General features: G+C 38.0%; 1 protein-coding gene across 2 annotated transcripts in view; it reads right to left on the bottom strand.

The window, feature by feature from the left end:
• The window catches only part of LOC122985757 (receptor-type tyrosine-protein phosphatase eta), a 57,004-nt gene extending 50,807 nt beyond the window's left edge, over positions 1 to 6,197 (bottom strand). For both annotated transcript variants that reach the window (XM_044356639.1, XM_044356640.1), the window contains exon 1: positions 5,928 to 6,197. In XM_044356639.1, coding sequence (XP_044212574.1) covers positions 5,928 to 5,993 — 66 coding nt within the window. In that variant the 5' untranslated portion in view covers positions 5,994 to 6,197. The remainder of the gene's footprint in view (positions 1 to 5,927) is intronic.
• Positions 6,198 to 18,661: the final 12,464 nt, after the last annotated feature.

The following is an 18,661-nucleotide window of genomic DNA, read 5'->3' as shown; positions in this document are numbered from 1 at the left end:
AATTCATCCTGAGGGGTACATGAGCATCCAAATTTCATGGTGATCCATCAAATTTTTGTTGATATTTCTGTCTGGCTCAATGTGGTTGAATGATTGACCGACTGTCCAACTGCTAGCGTGGCTAAAAACATACAAGTGAGTAGTCTTTTTGAGTAGTAGTTTTTAAAACACATTTCTGCACCTGGTTGTGATTAGTACTGAGCAATGACCCAATGAACCTGCTACATAGTTTATTATGGTCATTTGGAACAACGGGGCGTTTTAAATCTCACTCAATAAAGACAGGCAGTATGACGGAGTGACAGAGGGTGAAACAAGGGAAAAACAATAATTTTTCATCCCCACTACGTCTTTGCCTGGCCATGACTCGCTCAGAGGCTGCTGATAAAATGATGACTATCTGCTGACAATAAAGCCTTTGAGGCTGAGAGAGGAGCCTGCGTCTCATTTACATGTACTGGGGAACTGTGACTCTTTGTAATTCATCTTGTACATCTCGTACAGCATGTTTGGGGATGTTAATTTGAAACGGGACTGTCCTCATACAGTTGAAGGGGGGTTATGAGTGGGTGGAGGGTGCAGCATTCCACAAAGGAAGGCTTGATTTGTGACTTTTGCACTTTAGACTAATAACGGGATGACGACACAAGGAAGCCAATGGTTTCTAATTTAGATACAGCGAGAAGAGTACATTTTCGAGGGGAATGCGTGTATTCAGATGCAGGCCAGACGTCATCAAGTCAGCAAAGGCTCCAGAAATTCTCGTGAAGGACATAAACAGAATTGTGTTTGTAGTGGTGTAGTGTGAGTCCACATTTTTAAGTAGTATTCATCACAGTGTCTAAAGCCAGATACAAGCCAGTTCTTGTAAGTGTTAGAAAACGTCCCATTTCCTTGTTCCAAGATGCTTCCCACTGATAGCGACGTCACCGATCTTTTATTTCTCCAAGCTGTGAGAAGGCCAGAGACAGAGAAAGAGATATAGAAACAGATACAGTGGACGGGAATAGAGAAAGGCTCCGTACTATGATAAACTCATGCAAAGTGTTGTACTTTTCCTGGGTCATTAGTGGGTGTGTGTCAAGCTGCGATTTGCACGCACTTTCTGTGGACTGAGCCTAACAAACCACGCTTTAATTTTTTGTTCTATTTTTACTCCCATTTCAAATTGATTTCCACTGTTGTGCATGTTGGCCAGACAAATAACATGAAAAGTTCCCCAATACAAGAAAAAGATGTATAGTATATAAATACTGAATGGACATCTTTCGAGCAGAAAATATGTCTTTACAGAATGGATGTGTGGCTGAGATAAAGGACAAAATCATTAAAGTAGCAATGAATACTGAATTATTCATTAAAATGTTAGCATTCCAGTTCTGTTTAATTTTGTGTTATATATTAAGTTAATATAAACACTTACATATCAAACCTTAATGGTCTCCATTGGGAGTTTAGGTCGTTGCTGCAGCAAACGTAACAGGATTCAGAATGGAAAATGACAAACACAATATGGAAAAGAATGGAATAAGCAATTAAACAAATAACTAACAAATTATAATATGATTAATTAGTATGTTGAGCGTATTCAGTTCTGGACTAGAGTGATCTATGAGCACAAAAACCTCAATAGGTTTAACTGGGAATGGGACGAGCTGCATCATAGTAAAACAAACCCTGACATCTTTTACTACAAATTCGTGGTTAACGAAAGGTATATAAAAATGCAAAATGTCACTATAATATCTTGTTATAAAATAGAAATTAAATTTAAAAAATTCTACCATATATGTTTAGAGCCACTTTTCAATAACTTATTTATGTATTTGACATAAAAGGCAGGTCTATATGTCAGGATTATACTTGTCAATCTTCTCTGTATCTCCTCAGACTCATCCCCAAAACCAGATATCCCATATTTTAGTCAAAGTTTTTCCACCAGATAAATGTGAGACTAGAAATCTAAAAATAGACTTTGAAAGCAGGTAAACTGTATTATTAGTATTACTGTTCAGTTTGCTTGTGTCTTTCTTTAAAGGGGAACAACTGTTTCTTGAACTAAGAAACAAACAAATAAAATAGAACACCTTTGCATATATAATGTATTCACTTTCGACAGGTAGTTAAAATGCAGAGTGGGATGTGCAGTTAAGTGGATTATTAACAGATTTTGATATATGGAAAATGTCATCATGCAAAACTGTTCCTATCAGGGAAGTGTTGTATTTCCCCTTTTTCTACTTCCTTTGCGCTTTAAGTCAGGTTATGTTCCCAAATTTACATTTTTTTTGAAACTCTGACTGTCAACCATTAACAAAATTTCAGATCCAATGTATCCTGAAGTCTCCAAATGCATATTCTGTTTTTGAAGCAAAATTCATGCTGCTGTCCCTAAACTGCTGTGGTGTTAAGTATTATTATTATTAAGTTATGACCTAGGACTCATCCTCTGTGCCGGGTTTCCATGACCTAACAGGAGCACTAAGGCGTGCCTTCCCATCACAACTGTTACTTCCTAAATTCTACAAAGAAGCACTGACACTTGTGTCCTGCATTAACTTCCCGACAGACCCTCAAACCCAGAAAAGTGTGTTAAAAGGAGAGCTGCGAGGACAGATAATGTCAACACAAAAATCAGAACAAGAATAAAGAGTAAGATTGAGAGTCATTAAGAGTAATTAAGCTGCTAAACAGAGCGGAAAAGATAAGATGGAAAGAGGAAGCGGAAAAATCAACAAAGGAAAAGAGAAGAGTAAGAAAAAATCATCCGCCTTTAACAAATATTTGCTTTTGTCATAAACATTGCATGTTTTTTTGTTTTGCTCAGTATGGCCGTCATCATCATCATCGTCGCCACATTAGAGCTGTGATCTGATACACACAAAGAAAATGATACAGTATTTGTCATCAAAGCACTATCAATACAACCCTGTTCCAAACACAAAAAGATCATATCTATATAAAATGCTGCACTACTCTGTGGCCATGTTGGAATAGTTAGTTTCAAATGTCTGTAACATGTAGGTGTTACTTTTTCTAAGTTTCCTCATTTAAAATTTCCACCTAAGATCTAAAACTCGTGTTGGTAGAAAATTTTTTGACACATTTAAATTAGCAGATATAACACTTTAAACTCAAACTTAAAAACGAAACAGCCCAAACTTGGGCTCACTTGAGGGCTGATTCCAAGTGTCCAAAAGCTGCAAATGAGACAATCTAATCTCTATTTTCATCACAAGACAAGATGCTTTAACTGCAGCAGGTTTTGTCTCTAAACGAGAAAATCCTGACTGTCCTGTCTATTATCTTTTTGGGGAAATTATTTATAATCACAACTTTAGGTTCCATTATCTAAATTTTCAAGTGAAACAACACTGGATTACTTTTCCTTACCATAACAACTTATATTTATAATTCCTGAAATGTTTAAGTCACAGCTGTATGCTTACAACACAATGTAAAGTCCTTTTTCATAACAAAGCACTTGGTTATAGCCATTATATCTGATCATCAGTCTGTCTCCTTATTTTACCTGTTGCACCCTAACCGTGCTGCTGGAGGCAGGTTCACATTTGCATGTGTATCATGTGCCCTGTGTTCATTAATGCTTATCATGTGTACTCTTCATAGAAGTTGCATAAATGAACCTATTACGGTTACTTCCTCATCCAAACCAACACATTTATCATGCCATTAGGGCACAGAGCCTGTGTATTTTCACCCTAACCTGCATGTATTACTGCACTCTGACAAAATAATCCTTACTATCTTTTTTCGGCCCTTTCAACTACATCTCACAGTCCTCTTCAGGTTTATTTTGTAGCACTACTACTTCCAAGGTGAGCTTTGGCACTAAATGAAAAAGAACAAGTTTCAATAGCTCAAACGACAGCATATTTACAACAAAAGCATGTGTCTTTAGTAGTTTAATTTTACATTTTACAGAACAAACCAATACAGGATCATGCTGAGAAGTATAAAAATAGACCAATGTGCCATGGCAATGTGTAAAATAAAGCCACTGTGTTTGAGGAAACTCCTCTAAATGGTTTTGGGAGTGAAAGCGACACACAAAACCTTGAATTTCTATCTTTATTTAAACAATTGAGCTGCTTTGTGTGATGTTAGGATATTGCAGCACAACATCAATCAACTCAGTGCATTACCAACCATGTCCTCATACGTAAATGACAAAATAGGCTGTTTGTCAGTGCCTTTCAAAACAATTTGTATATGAGCATTTTGGTGGTTATCGTTAAAAGAATCCAGTTTAATCTGGACGAAACACAAACCACGGTTTCTGGTTGTCAAGGTTACACATTTTACATTGTGTACACATAAAAAGTCACCCCAACCTCCTCTCTTAGAGGTTTTGTGGTATAAAACCGTCACACCACTTATGCCAATTTGCGGCCTTTGCTTTTGACCTTAAAAGGTCACTTGCAATTGTCCAGAAAATTAAAATGTTTTGGTCTTTTTTTACTAGTAAGAACAGTCTCCACATTATTCATGTCACTAGTACATCCATCTAAACTATTTACAAATACACCAGAACCATCAGTGCCAATATTGACCTTATTTAGTGGATCTGTTATTGTCCACAACAGGACTGATTCACTTTATCTGTTTCCTTAATATATAATTCTGTTTCCGCTATCAGTCAACGCCTACGCAGTTTTCATGGCCTCATGTCACCTTACATAAAAAATATCCCAATGAGTTCCACGCAGTGAGGTAAACAGATTTTAAATGTGGAAAAGAAAGCACAGGTGTCAGATTTGTACCAGGTATTGGTAAATACCTCGAGTTATTGGAATCTGTACTAGGAGAGAAAAAGTTGAATTAGTGCATCTTTAAAAAGGATGTCCTAATATTGGATGATGACTGGCCTCGCAGGGTTATAAAAAACATCAGTACTCTGGTTATTAGAGGGAATTTTTATTAGAACTTTTTAAATCTTTATTTGAACATTTCAATATAGTCCAAGACAACACCTTCACCTCCTAATTACAGCCTCAAAAATGTCCAAAGGTCACCACACACACCTCTCTGTCTGTTCTACTGGATTACAATAGACTGTAGCTGTACCTAATAAACTGGTTACGCAGTGCGTGTGGAGTCTCAGTGTGTAGAGTTGTGGCTGCAGGAGTGACAGGGACACTGAGCTGCACCTCATTCCATTCCTGACCCCTTTGTCTCGGCCACACACATCCTCACATGCCATTCTCAACCTCCCTCGCCCTCTCTCTCTCTCTCTCTCCCCCCTCTAGAAAGACCAGTGCAACAAGGACAGGTGGGTCCGTGGGTGCCGGATGCCCTGGTCTATCTGTTATGTAAGCTTTGTTCAATGGGATGCATTTATAACACATTTCACACCACAGGTCAGGCCGATGACCTTTGCAATCCTGAATAAATAATTTACCAATAAGGAGATTCTCATCCTCAAAACAAGAGAGAACTCAAACATGTCGGTGTGTTTAAATAACTCAAACATTTTGGTCTCAAATTGTTAAACCTAATGTAATCTCTGCATGTCTTCCAATGAACAGCCTACCATTGTTCACCCTCTCCAACTGAAGGTCAGCAGCTTAATTAATAACTCTCAAAGGACCATTATTCATCTTATAGTAAACCATAGTGTCAATCTGCAAAAAATAAGCTGCCAAACCTTCTTTGACAACAGTTTGAAATGCTTTTTTTCTTATTTTTGCTTTTTTTCCCTCCCTCAACAAACTTTCCTCCTGAAGCTGAGCTGATGTGACCTCACATCCCGGCAGCTACCTGCACAACAGGTGCACAGTCACACCCGTGTGTTGAAAGCAGACCTTCATCCTTCAAAACAAAGCGCCCTGTTGTCGTCCCCCTTTACAAAACCGTACTGTCACATCTTATTCTGTGATGTATATAAATGAATGAGGCCTCTTTACCTTGAGGAGAGCACTGAAGAGCAGGAGAGTCCACAGAGAGACGCTGAGGCACAGCAGCGGCTTCATGATGCCGGTCTGTTGAGGAAAAGTTTCGAGTGTCTTTTCTAGCCGGTGAGTGATTTCATGTCCAAACTTTGTTCTCGTTTGAAATGACAATAAACCATTAACTGAATTTCTTAGTCGTAACACTCCGTCAAACAGCCATCTACATCAGGAGAGTTAAGTGTGACGGGGAAAGTTTTTTTTCTCGGTGTTAACGGGGAGGAGCGCGCAGCCAGGCGCGTCACTCGGGGAAGTTTAGTGAAGTAGCGGCCACTCCTCTCATCATCTAACCCCCCCTCTGCCTCAGTATCACCAGCCATGTGTCTGCCTAAACTGTTTGGACTGAGAGGAAGGGGCTGCCTGGTCATGCAGAAATGAAAAAGAGTCATCCCACATTCTTGCCATAACTTGGCCACGCAGGGTGAAGGAATGTATCCATGGGGTCCCCTTAAAGACTACACAAAGCCGAGCGGCCAAGGCAAATGTTTTTAGAAAACTTCCTTGAGTTTATTGGCCGTGTTTCACTGCTACAAGTGATGGTGGTGCATTTTGTGTAGGGGCGCAGCAAGGAATGATGGGATCTAAGCATGACAGGGTCTAAGGGGGCTTCATGTGGCAGTCAGAAAGATACGCAGTCATCATGAACGGCACTTACCTAACACCTCTGACCATTTGTTTGAATCACTGAAAGCTGCTCTAAAATGATTGAAAAACGGTAATAAAAATGCTGCCACACCTGATGACACACACACCTTATGAAAAAAAAATCTACCTTAGCTCCACTATTAAACTTAAATCCAAATTTTAAAAAAAAAAATCATTCTATCTATTTTTGAAAACATTCTCTGTACAAACTTTGGATTTGTAACAGGACACAAGCTGACAATGCCTAATCACTTCAGTACATATATTTGTGTTCATGTTACCTGACTACTAGTCTGGTTCCAGGTGTCTGAATCATTCACTTTACCATAGTTTGAACCTGCAGAAATGTATGCAGCTTTATGGCCTACAGAGCTGTTTTAGTTCAACTGATTAAGGACTGTGTGCATGTGTTAATTCTGTTGCACCTGTCATGGAGGAACAACTTATTCACTGAGTTGGACAGTTAATGTGATTACCATATAGTAATATAAAATATATTTTCAGTAATGAGCAGTGTACAGGATTACAATTCAGTATTTAGATTACAGTTACCCCTCCATTACTTCAGCATTTTTCAGGTTAAATTGGGAGTTTGATGGACGTTGGCTGGCTGCTTGTTAAACCACAGTGTCTCATTCTCTCATTCTCTCTCAGAATATATGACATGTGGGTGTGGGGGTTTTGAAACTGTGTAAAACCACCTTTGATGGAGCTGGCCTGAGTTTTGATGTAATTAGTAAAGTAATGTAATTACTCTTTAAATGAATTACTATTCAATTAGTAGGCTATGAGTAATTAATTACATTTTTCATATAACCTGCCCAACTCTGGTTATGATTTAATTCAACTGTGTTTTGTGACATCAGCAAACACAGCATAACGCCCACACGCAACCTCAAAGAAGCAGTGTACAGTGAAAGAGCACAAAAGACATTTTAGTTCAGGCACCTTGGGGCCCCAGGTAGTCAACACCTCTACTTCACCCATATGACGCACAGGAGATATAAAACCACGATAAACAGAGGATATGAATGTGATGTAAAAGATACTGAAGCCAGGCTTTATTTACTCTTACTAAAAGAACACATATGTAACGTATAGTTGAGAGGTTTCTACCTGCTCTGTTACCGTTCAGCACCAGACTTTTAATGGGAGAATCGAGAATAAAATATAATATGGGAGTGTGCACAATAAGGGCTGGTCATGTAAAGTTTATTTATAGAGCATTTTTATCTGCCTCGTCACAGGGCGCTCAGCAGGAAACAGCAAATAACAGTCAGCTCTTATGCATGGTTAGCTGTAAAACAGACGCAGTCCACCTTGTGTCACCATGTAGAAGTAGACAATAAACAATGTAATGAATTACTACTGGATGATAATTTTGTATTTGTATGTGATTATAATCTAATCCATGGCACCAAGTACTCCTTACCCCCTGTCTTTATTCTTTTATCCATTATGCTTAATTCCTGTTTGCCCTGCAGTTATGACCTAGTCTAGTCGTCATAGTATTGTCTCAGCTTTTGTGAGCACCAGTTTTTTTCCTCTAATTATTATTTGTATTAAATTTAGTCTTTGTTCCAGTAAAACTATGTTCACTACAGCAAGGGCGTAGGTTTGGTTTTAACATTGGTGGGGACATTTTTTGTCATATGACCAGTGGTATATAGACACTCTATCTATGTCACACACACACACACACACACACACACACACACACACACACACACACACACATACACACACACACACAGACACATTCTGTAAAATATTTGCTTTATTTCATAAGTATTTGCTGACTTCCGAAAACATGACTTGTATCACATGGATTTTTTAATGCATTTGAAAAGATATTTTACTGTTTATTTTATTTGGGTGCATCTTAAACTAAAATTTATTCAAATTCAGTTAATTTAAATAAAAATAAAATTGACATATGATAGATTTTTTGTAATAATGTCACTAGAGAATAAATGAAAATAACCAGAAAGGAATGTGTTCCTGTGTTTTAACCAAAAAATGAAAATCAATAAACTGTGTGTAAACATACCGCTGGTGCATTTTGAATCTTCCTAACACTACTTTCATGAAACGCTGGAATTGAATGGATGTGTACCAGTGTATAACCTAAATCTACCAGATCATTTAACAAGTACTGTAGACATACAGTATAAGCAACACAGTACACAGAACATAAAAACAGCATTTTACTTATAGTCAATAGATTAGTAGGCTACTCTACAGAGTCTCCTGATTTTTCCTACTGCTTGTATTCCAGTGTCCAGCTTGTGGCCTCTTTTATGTAAAAGAACCAAGCACATGTCTTTGCCTCTCATTTAGTGACACAAATTTACTGACAAACAGCTCTGAGGTCAGTGGCATCAAGTTTTTCTTGATGGACATGGCTCACTACAATGTTGTTAAGACACATTTGTGAGATTGTTGACCTGAGCCAGCTTCTTTCAGCTTCAGCTGATGGTGATAACCAACCGCAGCCTAACAGGAGTTTCAACCTCATCAAAAAACCTTTAACCTCAAGAGGCATTTTTTGTAGAATATCTTCAGCTTCACTGCTGGACTTGTTCTTGTTCTTTGAGATGAACATGGGTACTTGGACTTTCAAATTATCTTTGTTAAACTCTGGATATTGACAGACAACATTGTTCATTTCCCCAGTGAGGAGAACATTGTCTGATTTGCGCAAGACTTGCATATCTGCCTGATTATACCATTCTTTGAACTGCATATCCGCAGTATCTAACACATTGTAATATTCAGCCCTGTAATATTCTTCTAGTGATTTTGTCCTACGCTTAGCTGCTCCACCAGTGTATCTTTTAAGGGGCTAGCTTTGGTGAGGGATTTGGATAGCCTCAATATCCAAGGAGTGCGCCATAAACGACGCCTTGTCAAACACTCTCTGAAAGTGTTCCTCATTCCTTTTACTTTGCAGAGTGGAGTTCACATATTCTGCTGCAGCCTGCATGCCTGCAATGGTCTGTGTTTTCTTCAGCAGCAACTTGTTTAAGTATTCTAGCTCCCCAATTACCTCTGATGCTAGAAATAGACCAAGGACAGTTTTCCCTTTCTGAAAACGTTCTAGGAGAACATTTACCTTGACTCCAGTGTCTGAACTACAATAGGCCATCTCCTCCAAACTCAACAACATACTCTCCTACTGACCTAGAACAGCAGTATCAGTCTTCCATAACTGTCCACCTGGTTGGACACAGAGGTTTCAGTGTTCTGGTTTTGTTTTGTCCTGATGTTGCCTGTCCATCAAATACTGCCTTGAATTTTCCTGACTGGTTACGTAGAGTTCCCAGCTCATGTAACCACTGTAAAGAGTCACAAATCAAAGGAGATGCATTGCAAGCATGTTGTGTGATGAGGTTTACAGAGTGGGCACCACAGTGCATATAAAGAACCAATGGCTGCTTTCTCTTCAACATTGCCTGTTGACCATGCAATCCAGATATGGGAAGGTTAAAGCTTAAAAGGATGTCGATATTTCTGCAATTTCTGCCCCAGTTGTTCCAGGTGCCTCATACAAGCCAATAAAGACTTCTTGGGAAACAAGGTTGTTGTCTATGTACCTAAGACAATTGCCATCAGTTAATATTGAATATTGGCAAACTGGCTGAGACCTGCTTGCTGCTATGCCTCTGACAATTGTATTGCCCAACAGGTTTAAATACTCATTTTGGCACTGAGGGCTGACATAGTCCTGACAACAGAAGAACCAAGAGTTGGATCATCATTTGCTAGTAACTTTATGAGGTGGAATATATTCCCTCACTGGCATCATGTCCCCGAAAAGCAACACACTGCCGGGCAAGATCCTACAGCAGCCACAATTTCTTCAAGACAATGCCTTGCCTTTTCTTGTTTTTGCCAAGGCACTTGATAGCTGTGTATCTATTGGCCTTCCCTCTTGAGCATTGATAGGGAGAGCATTTTTCCAGTTGTTAAAGCCATTTGAGGAAAAAGCAGGGTCTGATTTTATTTTCAAGTGTACTAATCTTGATAGCATAAGCTTTAATGCTAAAAGCAAAGTACTTTTTTCAAGTCTGGGCTGTAAGGAAGCCAAAAATATTGCCTGTACCAATTTATCTGAAACATCAAGATCTTATTTTAAAGTCTCTGTATGTCGATGTCTTTTGGATCAGTCTGGTTCAGCTCATGTCCCAAAATGTCCATACCACTGCAGCTGACCTGATTCTCCCATGCCTTCAGATCAATCTGACCTTCACATTCTGACAGACATGATGCAAAACAATAAATATTTGTTTTGTATCTGCAAATGCATGAAATAATTGATAATTTACAGTATTTTACTATTGCTTTGGCTCAGTTTTCACAACAGAGTTTTAATGTGCAAAAGCTTCAACACAAAACACAAGTGGAAACAACTTTACTGTACAAAACCGTACACAAAACTCAAAATCTCATGCAAAATGAAAACAACTGAATCACAATATGTAATGTATCATGCATCAGGTCTATCAGAGCATTATTAAATTGTATTATTTCATTGTTGAATAAATTGTTAGTTGTTTTTCCATTTTAAAATTAAGTGGTTTTAAGTTATGCTGTCAACAAAAAGTAATTATATTTAAAACAGAATATGAAATGTTCATTATACAGAATAGCAACAAGGAAAAATGTGCATCCTACACAGAATCGCATATTTAAAATACTGTTGGGTAAGAATTTTTACTGAAAATATTTCTTTATTAAATAAACTGTATTGATGATGATGATGACGACGATGATGTATTCAGAAGTCTGACTTAACATTAAAATAAGTCTTACATTCAAAGAAGGCAAAATGGTGATTGTCACTGTTATTGCATATTTATTCTAATGTTTTGCACTTTGTATGAAAACCAAATTTTATGTTGTATGTTGTATGTTTTTTAAAGATTTGATTACAGAATATTCTTTTGAGCTTAACTTTTTACTTACACTTTGGATCTTCTTAAAAAAGGACCTGATGACCTCCCTTTTTCACTTTTTAGTGGACATCTTTGGCTACAACTTCAAATTGACCGCAGTTCATTTGTCTTACACAGGTGCAGGCTTTTACCTCCACTGTGCTGAGTATAGATAGCAAATTATTGGTGCCTTCAAATGGTGTCATATTTACCATGTTCATGAGAAGAGTCCATATGAATGCCCCCCTCTTGTGGGATTCACAACTTCGGAAGTGGAAATGAAAGCTCTGACTTCACCAGTTGTGATGTATGACATTTTCAGAAATGGCAGAGGCCATGGAAGTAAATTTTTTGGTGGATGTTAAGTTAATACATTGTAATTTTAGTCATATAGAGTTTTTCTATATTTATAATATGTCTGCGGGAAATGTTGTTATTCCCAACAGCCTCATCTTTTTCCTTTGACATTATGAGTGACGGTTAAATTATATAAAAATTCATCACCCTTGTCATCTCATTTCTTGTTCCTCCGCATGGCGTTAAAATGCAAAGTAAGTCAACTTTTCTCGGAAAGAAGCGAAGAATAACGAGAACAGCGAGAAGTTCTCACCACTTGAACGCCAAGCATGTTGTGTACACGACTTCCCATGTTATAACCACAAGCTGGTTGCCAGATCATCTGGTCAAGTATCCCCCTATATCCTGTTCTGTCACTCACAAAAACTATTGGTAGGGACAATTCAGTAACTCCTTAAAGGTGCAATATACGACATTCTGCCCCACTAAATGTCAGCAAACAACAATTTGCTATGTAAAGATATAGTGAAGTAATGGCATCCTGGGGAATGAAGTCACACTCCCTCTATGTGTGTTGTAATCCAAGCTTCTCTGTTCTTTGTTTTGATAGCCAGTCCGGCTGTGCCTGCATGTTTGTGCATGTGAGTCCCTCCACGTCCTCCCACGTCGGTTTCCAACATGGCGGCCACAAAGGCGGTCACAAAGTTTCTCATATTACAGCTAAACAGTACATTAAAATAGATTTCTGAAAACATTTGAGGCAAGAAATAGGCAAAGCAGTAATTTGATCCATATTTGATCAGCACTGCCTAGTTTGACAGTTTGATCTGAGTTTTGTGAGCTGTCAGTTCAGGGGCCGCTTTGCACCTTTAGCCCAGCCAGATCTACGCCCATGCACTACAGCCTCCACTTCATCAAGAGTCTTCAGTATGAGAGGGTTGTTAATTCATCACTGTAGAACCATGGCTGCTGCAATTAACATGGTGAAAACATGATTATTACTTGAACACGTAACACTTGGAACAAACCTTGGAGGTGAATTGTTAATCTCAACACAATAAAACTTCACGTGAGCGTTCCTGGAGCGTTTTAAATATTGTTTGAATTCTTGGCTTGCTTCATTATTTAGTTGGACATCATGTTTATATTGTCCTAACCAGTCAGTAACAATACGGTAACAGATCTGCAGATTTAAGAGCTATTTGTATAAGTTGAATCACAACTTCTGTACAGCTGTGTTGGTTTCATCCGTGCTTGTTGCCATTTTTGTGGCAATTCTGGCTTTGTCACAGTGAGATGATGTTGTTCTTCCAACAGGCATCAATTAGCGCAACCAACTCTATTTGAATGGTTGAAAGACAGCTGACATGTAGTGAGGTTTGTAACCAGACTAGAGAGATATGTAACTAACAATTTAAAGTACCTTGTGTAACGCTGCATTTTCTATCATTGAACATTGCTGCATTGAAGTTTGATAGATGAAGCATGACGACAGAGAGAAGTGAATTAAAAAATGGAATATGGTAGGCCTACATTGTAAAAACTGTACAATATGGATGTACATTGGAGAGTTGGGTTCTCTGTCATAGAGACGTATTTTGAGACGTTTTTAAGCATGTTTTGATACTTTTTTCTTTTTTCTCAGTGAAACTGGGTCACCATTGCAACAGACTTTGAGAATTTGAGCAGGGATACAACATGCAAGCTATATACTTTTTACAGCCACTGTTCAAGCCTGCAATGGGTGAGTGCTTGTTACTCAAAAGACAAATGGGTGGAGTATCGCTTAAAGTGTCGGTAAAAGTGAATATTCTTATAACTGTGAACTGCTCTGCTGGGTTGCATGTAACATTAACACCTCTTGACTTGCACTGTGTTGCTAAAAATGTGCTGCGCTGAGCGGGTGTTTTTTTTGACCTTTAAACAGTAGACTGGATGCCGAAGCTGCCACTGCTTTGTGACAGACTGTTTTATAATGGCTGTTACAAGAGGCCTGCTGATGATTGCTAATAGAGATAGAGCTGATATGAACTGGTCACTATGACCCACCATTCCCAAGGAAATGTTATGTAATCCTCTGGGGATTGTCGCAGCATGTCTGTTTTTTTCTGCAGGCCTGTTCTTTCCATTTGTGCTTTTGCTGCCATATAAAGTATATGTTTTTTTTTTTTTTCTGTTTGTCGCCCCACCAACTCCGTCAAGAGATCAAGAGTCAAGTAATTTCATGTGTGAGATGATGCTGATAGTGTGCGGGCTGAGGGAAGAAATGTCATGTTATCTGCATGAATAAATAAATATGCACACACCATTTAAACCTATGAGACACCAACATCCCAGTCTGAGTGAACTGAAGTTACAGTGTGCTCATACGGTATATATAGTGCTACTCATTCAGTAGCAGCACCACTTTTGGTTTGTAGTATTTTATGCAGTAGCGAAATTAGATGACTGGACATGATTAACTTAAATGCGTCATCCCTGCTTCAAACCTTTCTGCCCTTCCTGACCACATACTTCCATGAAGCATTTCTCTGCCTGTCAGCCTCAAAAAATGTAGACTAAAAGAAACTGAAAAAAGACACATCCTCTGTCTGTTGCTGATATTGATCTTACACACTAGAACGGATTACTTGTGAATATACTTGAATTACTGAGTAAGTGGTGCACTTAATTTTACATGGAGTTTTTTCTCACCTTCTGTCCATATATGCACGCTGCCCGTTTCTCACTTGCTGACACACGCACACCTTCTGCCTTTTTGTCTCTTTCTCCCTCTTCTTAATGCTGTCCATGGTTTTGACATGTTCATCAATACATGTGTATTACAACATCATTTTAACATACTATAACAGTAAGCTAACCAAGGCTTGCTTTTGAACTATAGGATTAAATAAATTAACTATATAGATATTATTTTTTTTATTTTGACAGATTATCTTGACTGAATGCATTTGTTTGTTTGTCAAACTAGCTTCAGTCTGGTTATAAGACCCGCTCTTAGCTAGCTTGCCAGTCCCCACAAAAAGGTCGAGGACCCCTTCTCAAATAATGGAGAACATTACTTGTAATTGCCCTATCAGGATCTTAGCCTTGTGGCATTTTAATCTCCCCCCACCCCCCCCTTCTCTTGCTCTCTTTCTCCCTCTTGTATTTTTTTGTCCTCATCTTCATGATAATCATAATATTTACTGTTGTATTTAGATTTTATAGTTGCATGAGATTATGTTAATTCATGTACATTCCCAATAATTTATGAAGCATTACCTTCATGAATGAATGCTTTTCATGCATGAATTGTCATTATGGAATCATTTATACATAATTTAGTCCATCTCTTGCATAAATATGAATCAGGAATCAAAAACTCTGTATATTTAGGCCTATACAAGGTGTGAACAGTGATAACAATGGTTTAACCAGTAACTTCCTGCTATGAATAGATCACAGCTTGAAGGCTATGATACTAGTGTGGTTTGGTACATCTTTGGTATCATCTTTATCTTGTCACTTTTAGAGAAAGCCTACTGAGCATAACTACTAATTTTCCACACAATGAAATAAGAGACATTTAAATAAAGCAGAACCAGAATGAATTTACACTTTGATTATTTGTTACACTGAATTGAAACACAAGGAGAGTAAACAACAAGAGACAAAACAGAGGTAAACAACAGTGGGTGCAGCGACTTCCTGGGATCTCCCCTGCTTGCCTGGCAACCTTATGGTGGCCACTCCAAACAAGATATAACGGGTTAATTACTGGTTTTGTTACCTTTGAATAGAGCCACGCTGTTTCCCCCTGTTTCCCCCTGTTTCCAGTGTTTATGCTAAGCTAAGCTAACCAGTTTAAGGCTGCAGTTTCATATTTACCGGACAGACAATCTTCTTATTTAACTTTCAGCAAGAATGCAAATAAGCACATTTCCCAAAATGTCAAACTATTCCTTTGATGTTCAGTCAGTTAAAACAGCTATCAAGCTATGAAGTTTGCATGACCGCTGTGTACTTGGAATAGGTGTACAAGTTTGTCACATTTATTTTATTTCACTTTTACTCGCCCACAGCCCATAACGTGAAGTGCAAACACAGATAAAACAGACATTGTATTTCATTCACATAATGCAAACCTAATACAAATGAATGTTGTCTTTGTTCTTTTGCTGTATTTGACATGACCTAGTCTCCATTCCTGTCCACCAATACAGGTAAGTGCAAACAATGTTGACATATTCTAAACAAGACATACAGTAGCTAATGGAAATCAGACCAATTATAATTCTACAAAGAGACAAGGTCCAGTTTATGGGAATTGTGTATTCAGGTGAATTATGAAGGTCACAGTTAGTCATGTTCGGTGACAGCATCTGTTAATGAATGCTGTTAATTTGTCTGAATGGACTCACTACCTGTTGACCTTTTTTTTTCATATTTTTTTCCACATAAGTCAAGCACATGGATGACTTTAAAAATTGCCCTGAAATTGTTCGCCATTATTCAAAAGTTGAGAGAGACAGGAAACAGAGGAATAGATAGGTTATAACATGAAACAAAGGTCATCTGATTGCATCTTAACCAGTAGTCTTAGTAGTTATAGGTTTGTGTGCACTGTGGCATTTTTCATTTTTGTCATGTTCACTTCTGTATTTCAAAAGTCAAAGACTAAACCAGGAAAAGAAGGAGAAAAAGAAAATGGGTCTGATTACATTAGACTGTATCTATATGATGATTGATTGTATATTGTGGTTACATATTTTATCAGAGTAGCTGGGAAAAGCTTCAAAGAATAGCACAATGAGTCACACAGTGACCCGGTTCAAGTTCAAACATCAGTCTGAAAAGGTGATCCTTTGAATGTTTGCTCTCCTTCAAAGAAGTTATAAGCAGGAAAGAAACTAAAACATTTCAAGTTCCAGACCAAATAAAGAAGACAATGGAGGAATTTCCTAATTAAGCCAAAATGGTTACATGTGTTGGCTGTCAGCCACAAACTCATACTGGAATTTTTTATGAGAGATAAAGATGTGTTCCAGTTGAAGATGGTGTGTATAGGTTATTTGAGGACAAGTCTGCATCAAAATAAATATGAAGCTCAATCTTAGGGCGAAGTTTTGCTCTTAGTGTTAACCATCTCATGTCTAAATGTGGTAACACAATGTCTGACGTCAGATACACAAATGAGATTTCTTGACTTCTGTTCGCAGTTAACTGGGAGGATGTTTAAGTGTGCCAATCCAAGTGAACTCCACCTTTTCCTCAGTTATCTGTGAAATGATAATGACCATCGCCTTTGAAGTGTCATGACATTTAAAAAAAAAAAAAAAAAAGAGGAAAGAAAGCGTGACTCAGCGTTTGAAGATCTGTGTATTAAGATTTTTTTCTTCTTTAATTACAAGGCAACTCCCAAGGAAATACTCCTGCTATGTACAGTGTTTTCTCACTCTTCATATATATATACATTATGCTACAGTACATGCTGGATTGTCATTACTCATTAAGATTTTGCTGTGCTGTGATATTTGACTGTCTGATTTTTAGTGTGAAAGGAAGAGATACCTCCAACACCATCTTCAACTCAGAACTTTATTAAGTATTTCCTTGGTGGAACAATGATTCACAAAATTACCACCAGGACACACATTAAAATAAGTGAAAGAAACAATGAGATGAAAAATTCTTGTGGAAAAAAAGTGTTCAGAAGAGCATTTGGATGATTTTTCTGCTGACTTCAACACTGTTTTAGGAACCAGCATCTAGTGGCCATTGAAGGGAACTGCAGCTTGAAGCACCACTGTACCTATAATATATATATATACACACACACATATTACACAAACCCAGCAGCACACACACTAAACACTACAATATATTGCATGTGTATGTTGTGTATAAATCAGAATTTTGCACTCTATTATTCCCCCCAAACCTGCTGCCCATTTACTTTTTTCCTTCTTTCTTCTCTCTTCTTCTCCACTTTATAAACTCGTCATGGTATATGCACCCAAATACAACAGAATGTAGGTCTTTTTTTCCCTCCATCTACTTAGTCTTCTCTTGTAGAGTTTCTCTCTTCTTAAAGGTTTTGAATATTTCTAGATAAGTTCAACTAACTCTGTCCTCAGGTTGCAAGATATTTAAGTGTATAGTGTATATATATTAATTTGAATGGCAACGTTATTTTTCTAGTTTATTTTGTTGGTGACCATGGCACAACTAGCTCAAAAACGAAACCTGCTACTGCATATACATAGCTTTCATCTGCACAGGGAAAATGCAAACCTGGCAAATCTGATAGGAGGGAGCTGCACTTTGGTTGTATTTTAATCAGGAGGTCACGACCTGGTCGGACAGGATCCGTGCGGTTAGTTTTATGGAGATTAGTAATGGAGCTTCCATTCAATTTCTGCATGTAGAAGGTTTTTGTTAAAATACAAGGGATTTACTGTAAGGCCTTATTTCTGTTTTGCCCTCTGGCTACAGGCTATCAAAATGGGAAATTCAGACCTATTTTACAACACATAAACACTACAGCACAGACATTAACACAGCTAATCATGTCATCTACAGTACTGTCCACGTTATGGCTGTCCTGCCAGTGACCCCACTCTTGCTGATACTACTGTACTTCCCCTTGCTACTCGCTTTCTGCCTCTTTCTTGCTCTCACAGTTTAAACACACTTCCTCTATCTCTCCATTTCACAGAACCACGGAGGCTTTGCACATTACACACTAAGCACGGATCACAGGCCCTGTGTTTGACTGTAAACTGTTACAATAAAGATTGTACAAGGGATATTTCTCTTTAAACTCGTGTT

This window comes from Thunnus albacares, chromosome 7 (genome assembly GCF_914725855.1).
Source record: "Thunnus albacares chromosome 7, fThuAlb1.1, whole genome shotgun sequence".
NCBI classification, from domain to species: Eukaryota; Metazoa; Chordata; class Actinopteri; order Scombriformes; family Scombridae; genus Thunnus; species Thunnus albacares.
Note: the sequence above shows the minus strand (reverse complement) of the source record. Positions and strands in the feature narration are given on the sequence as shown.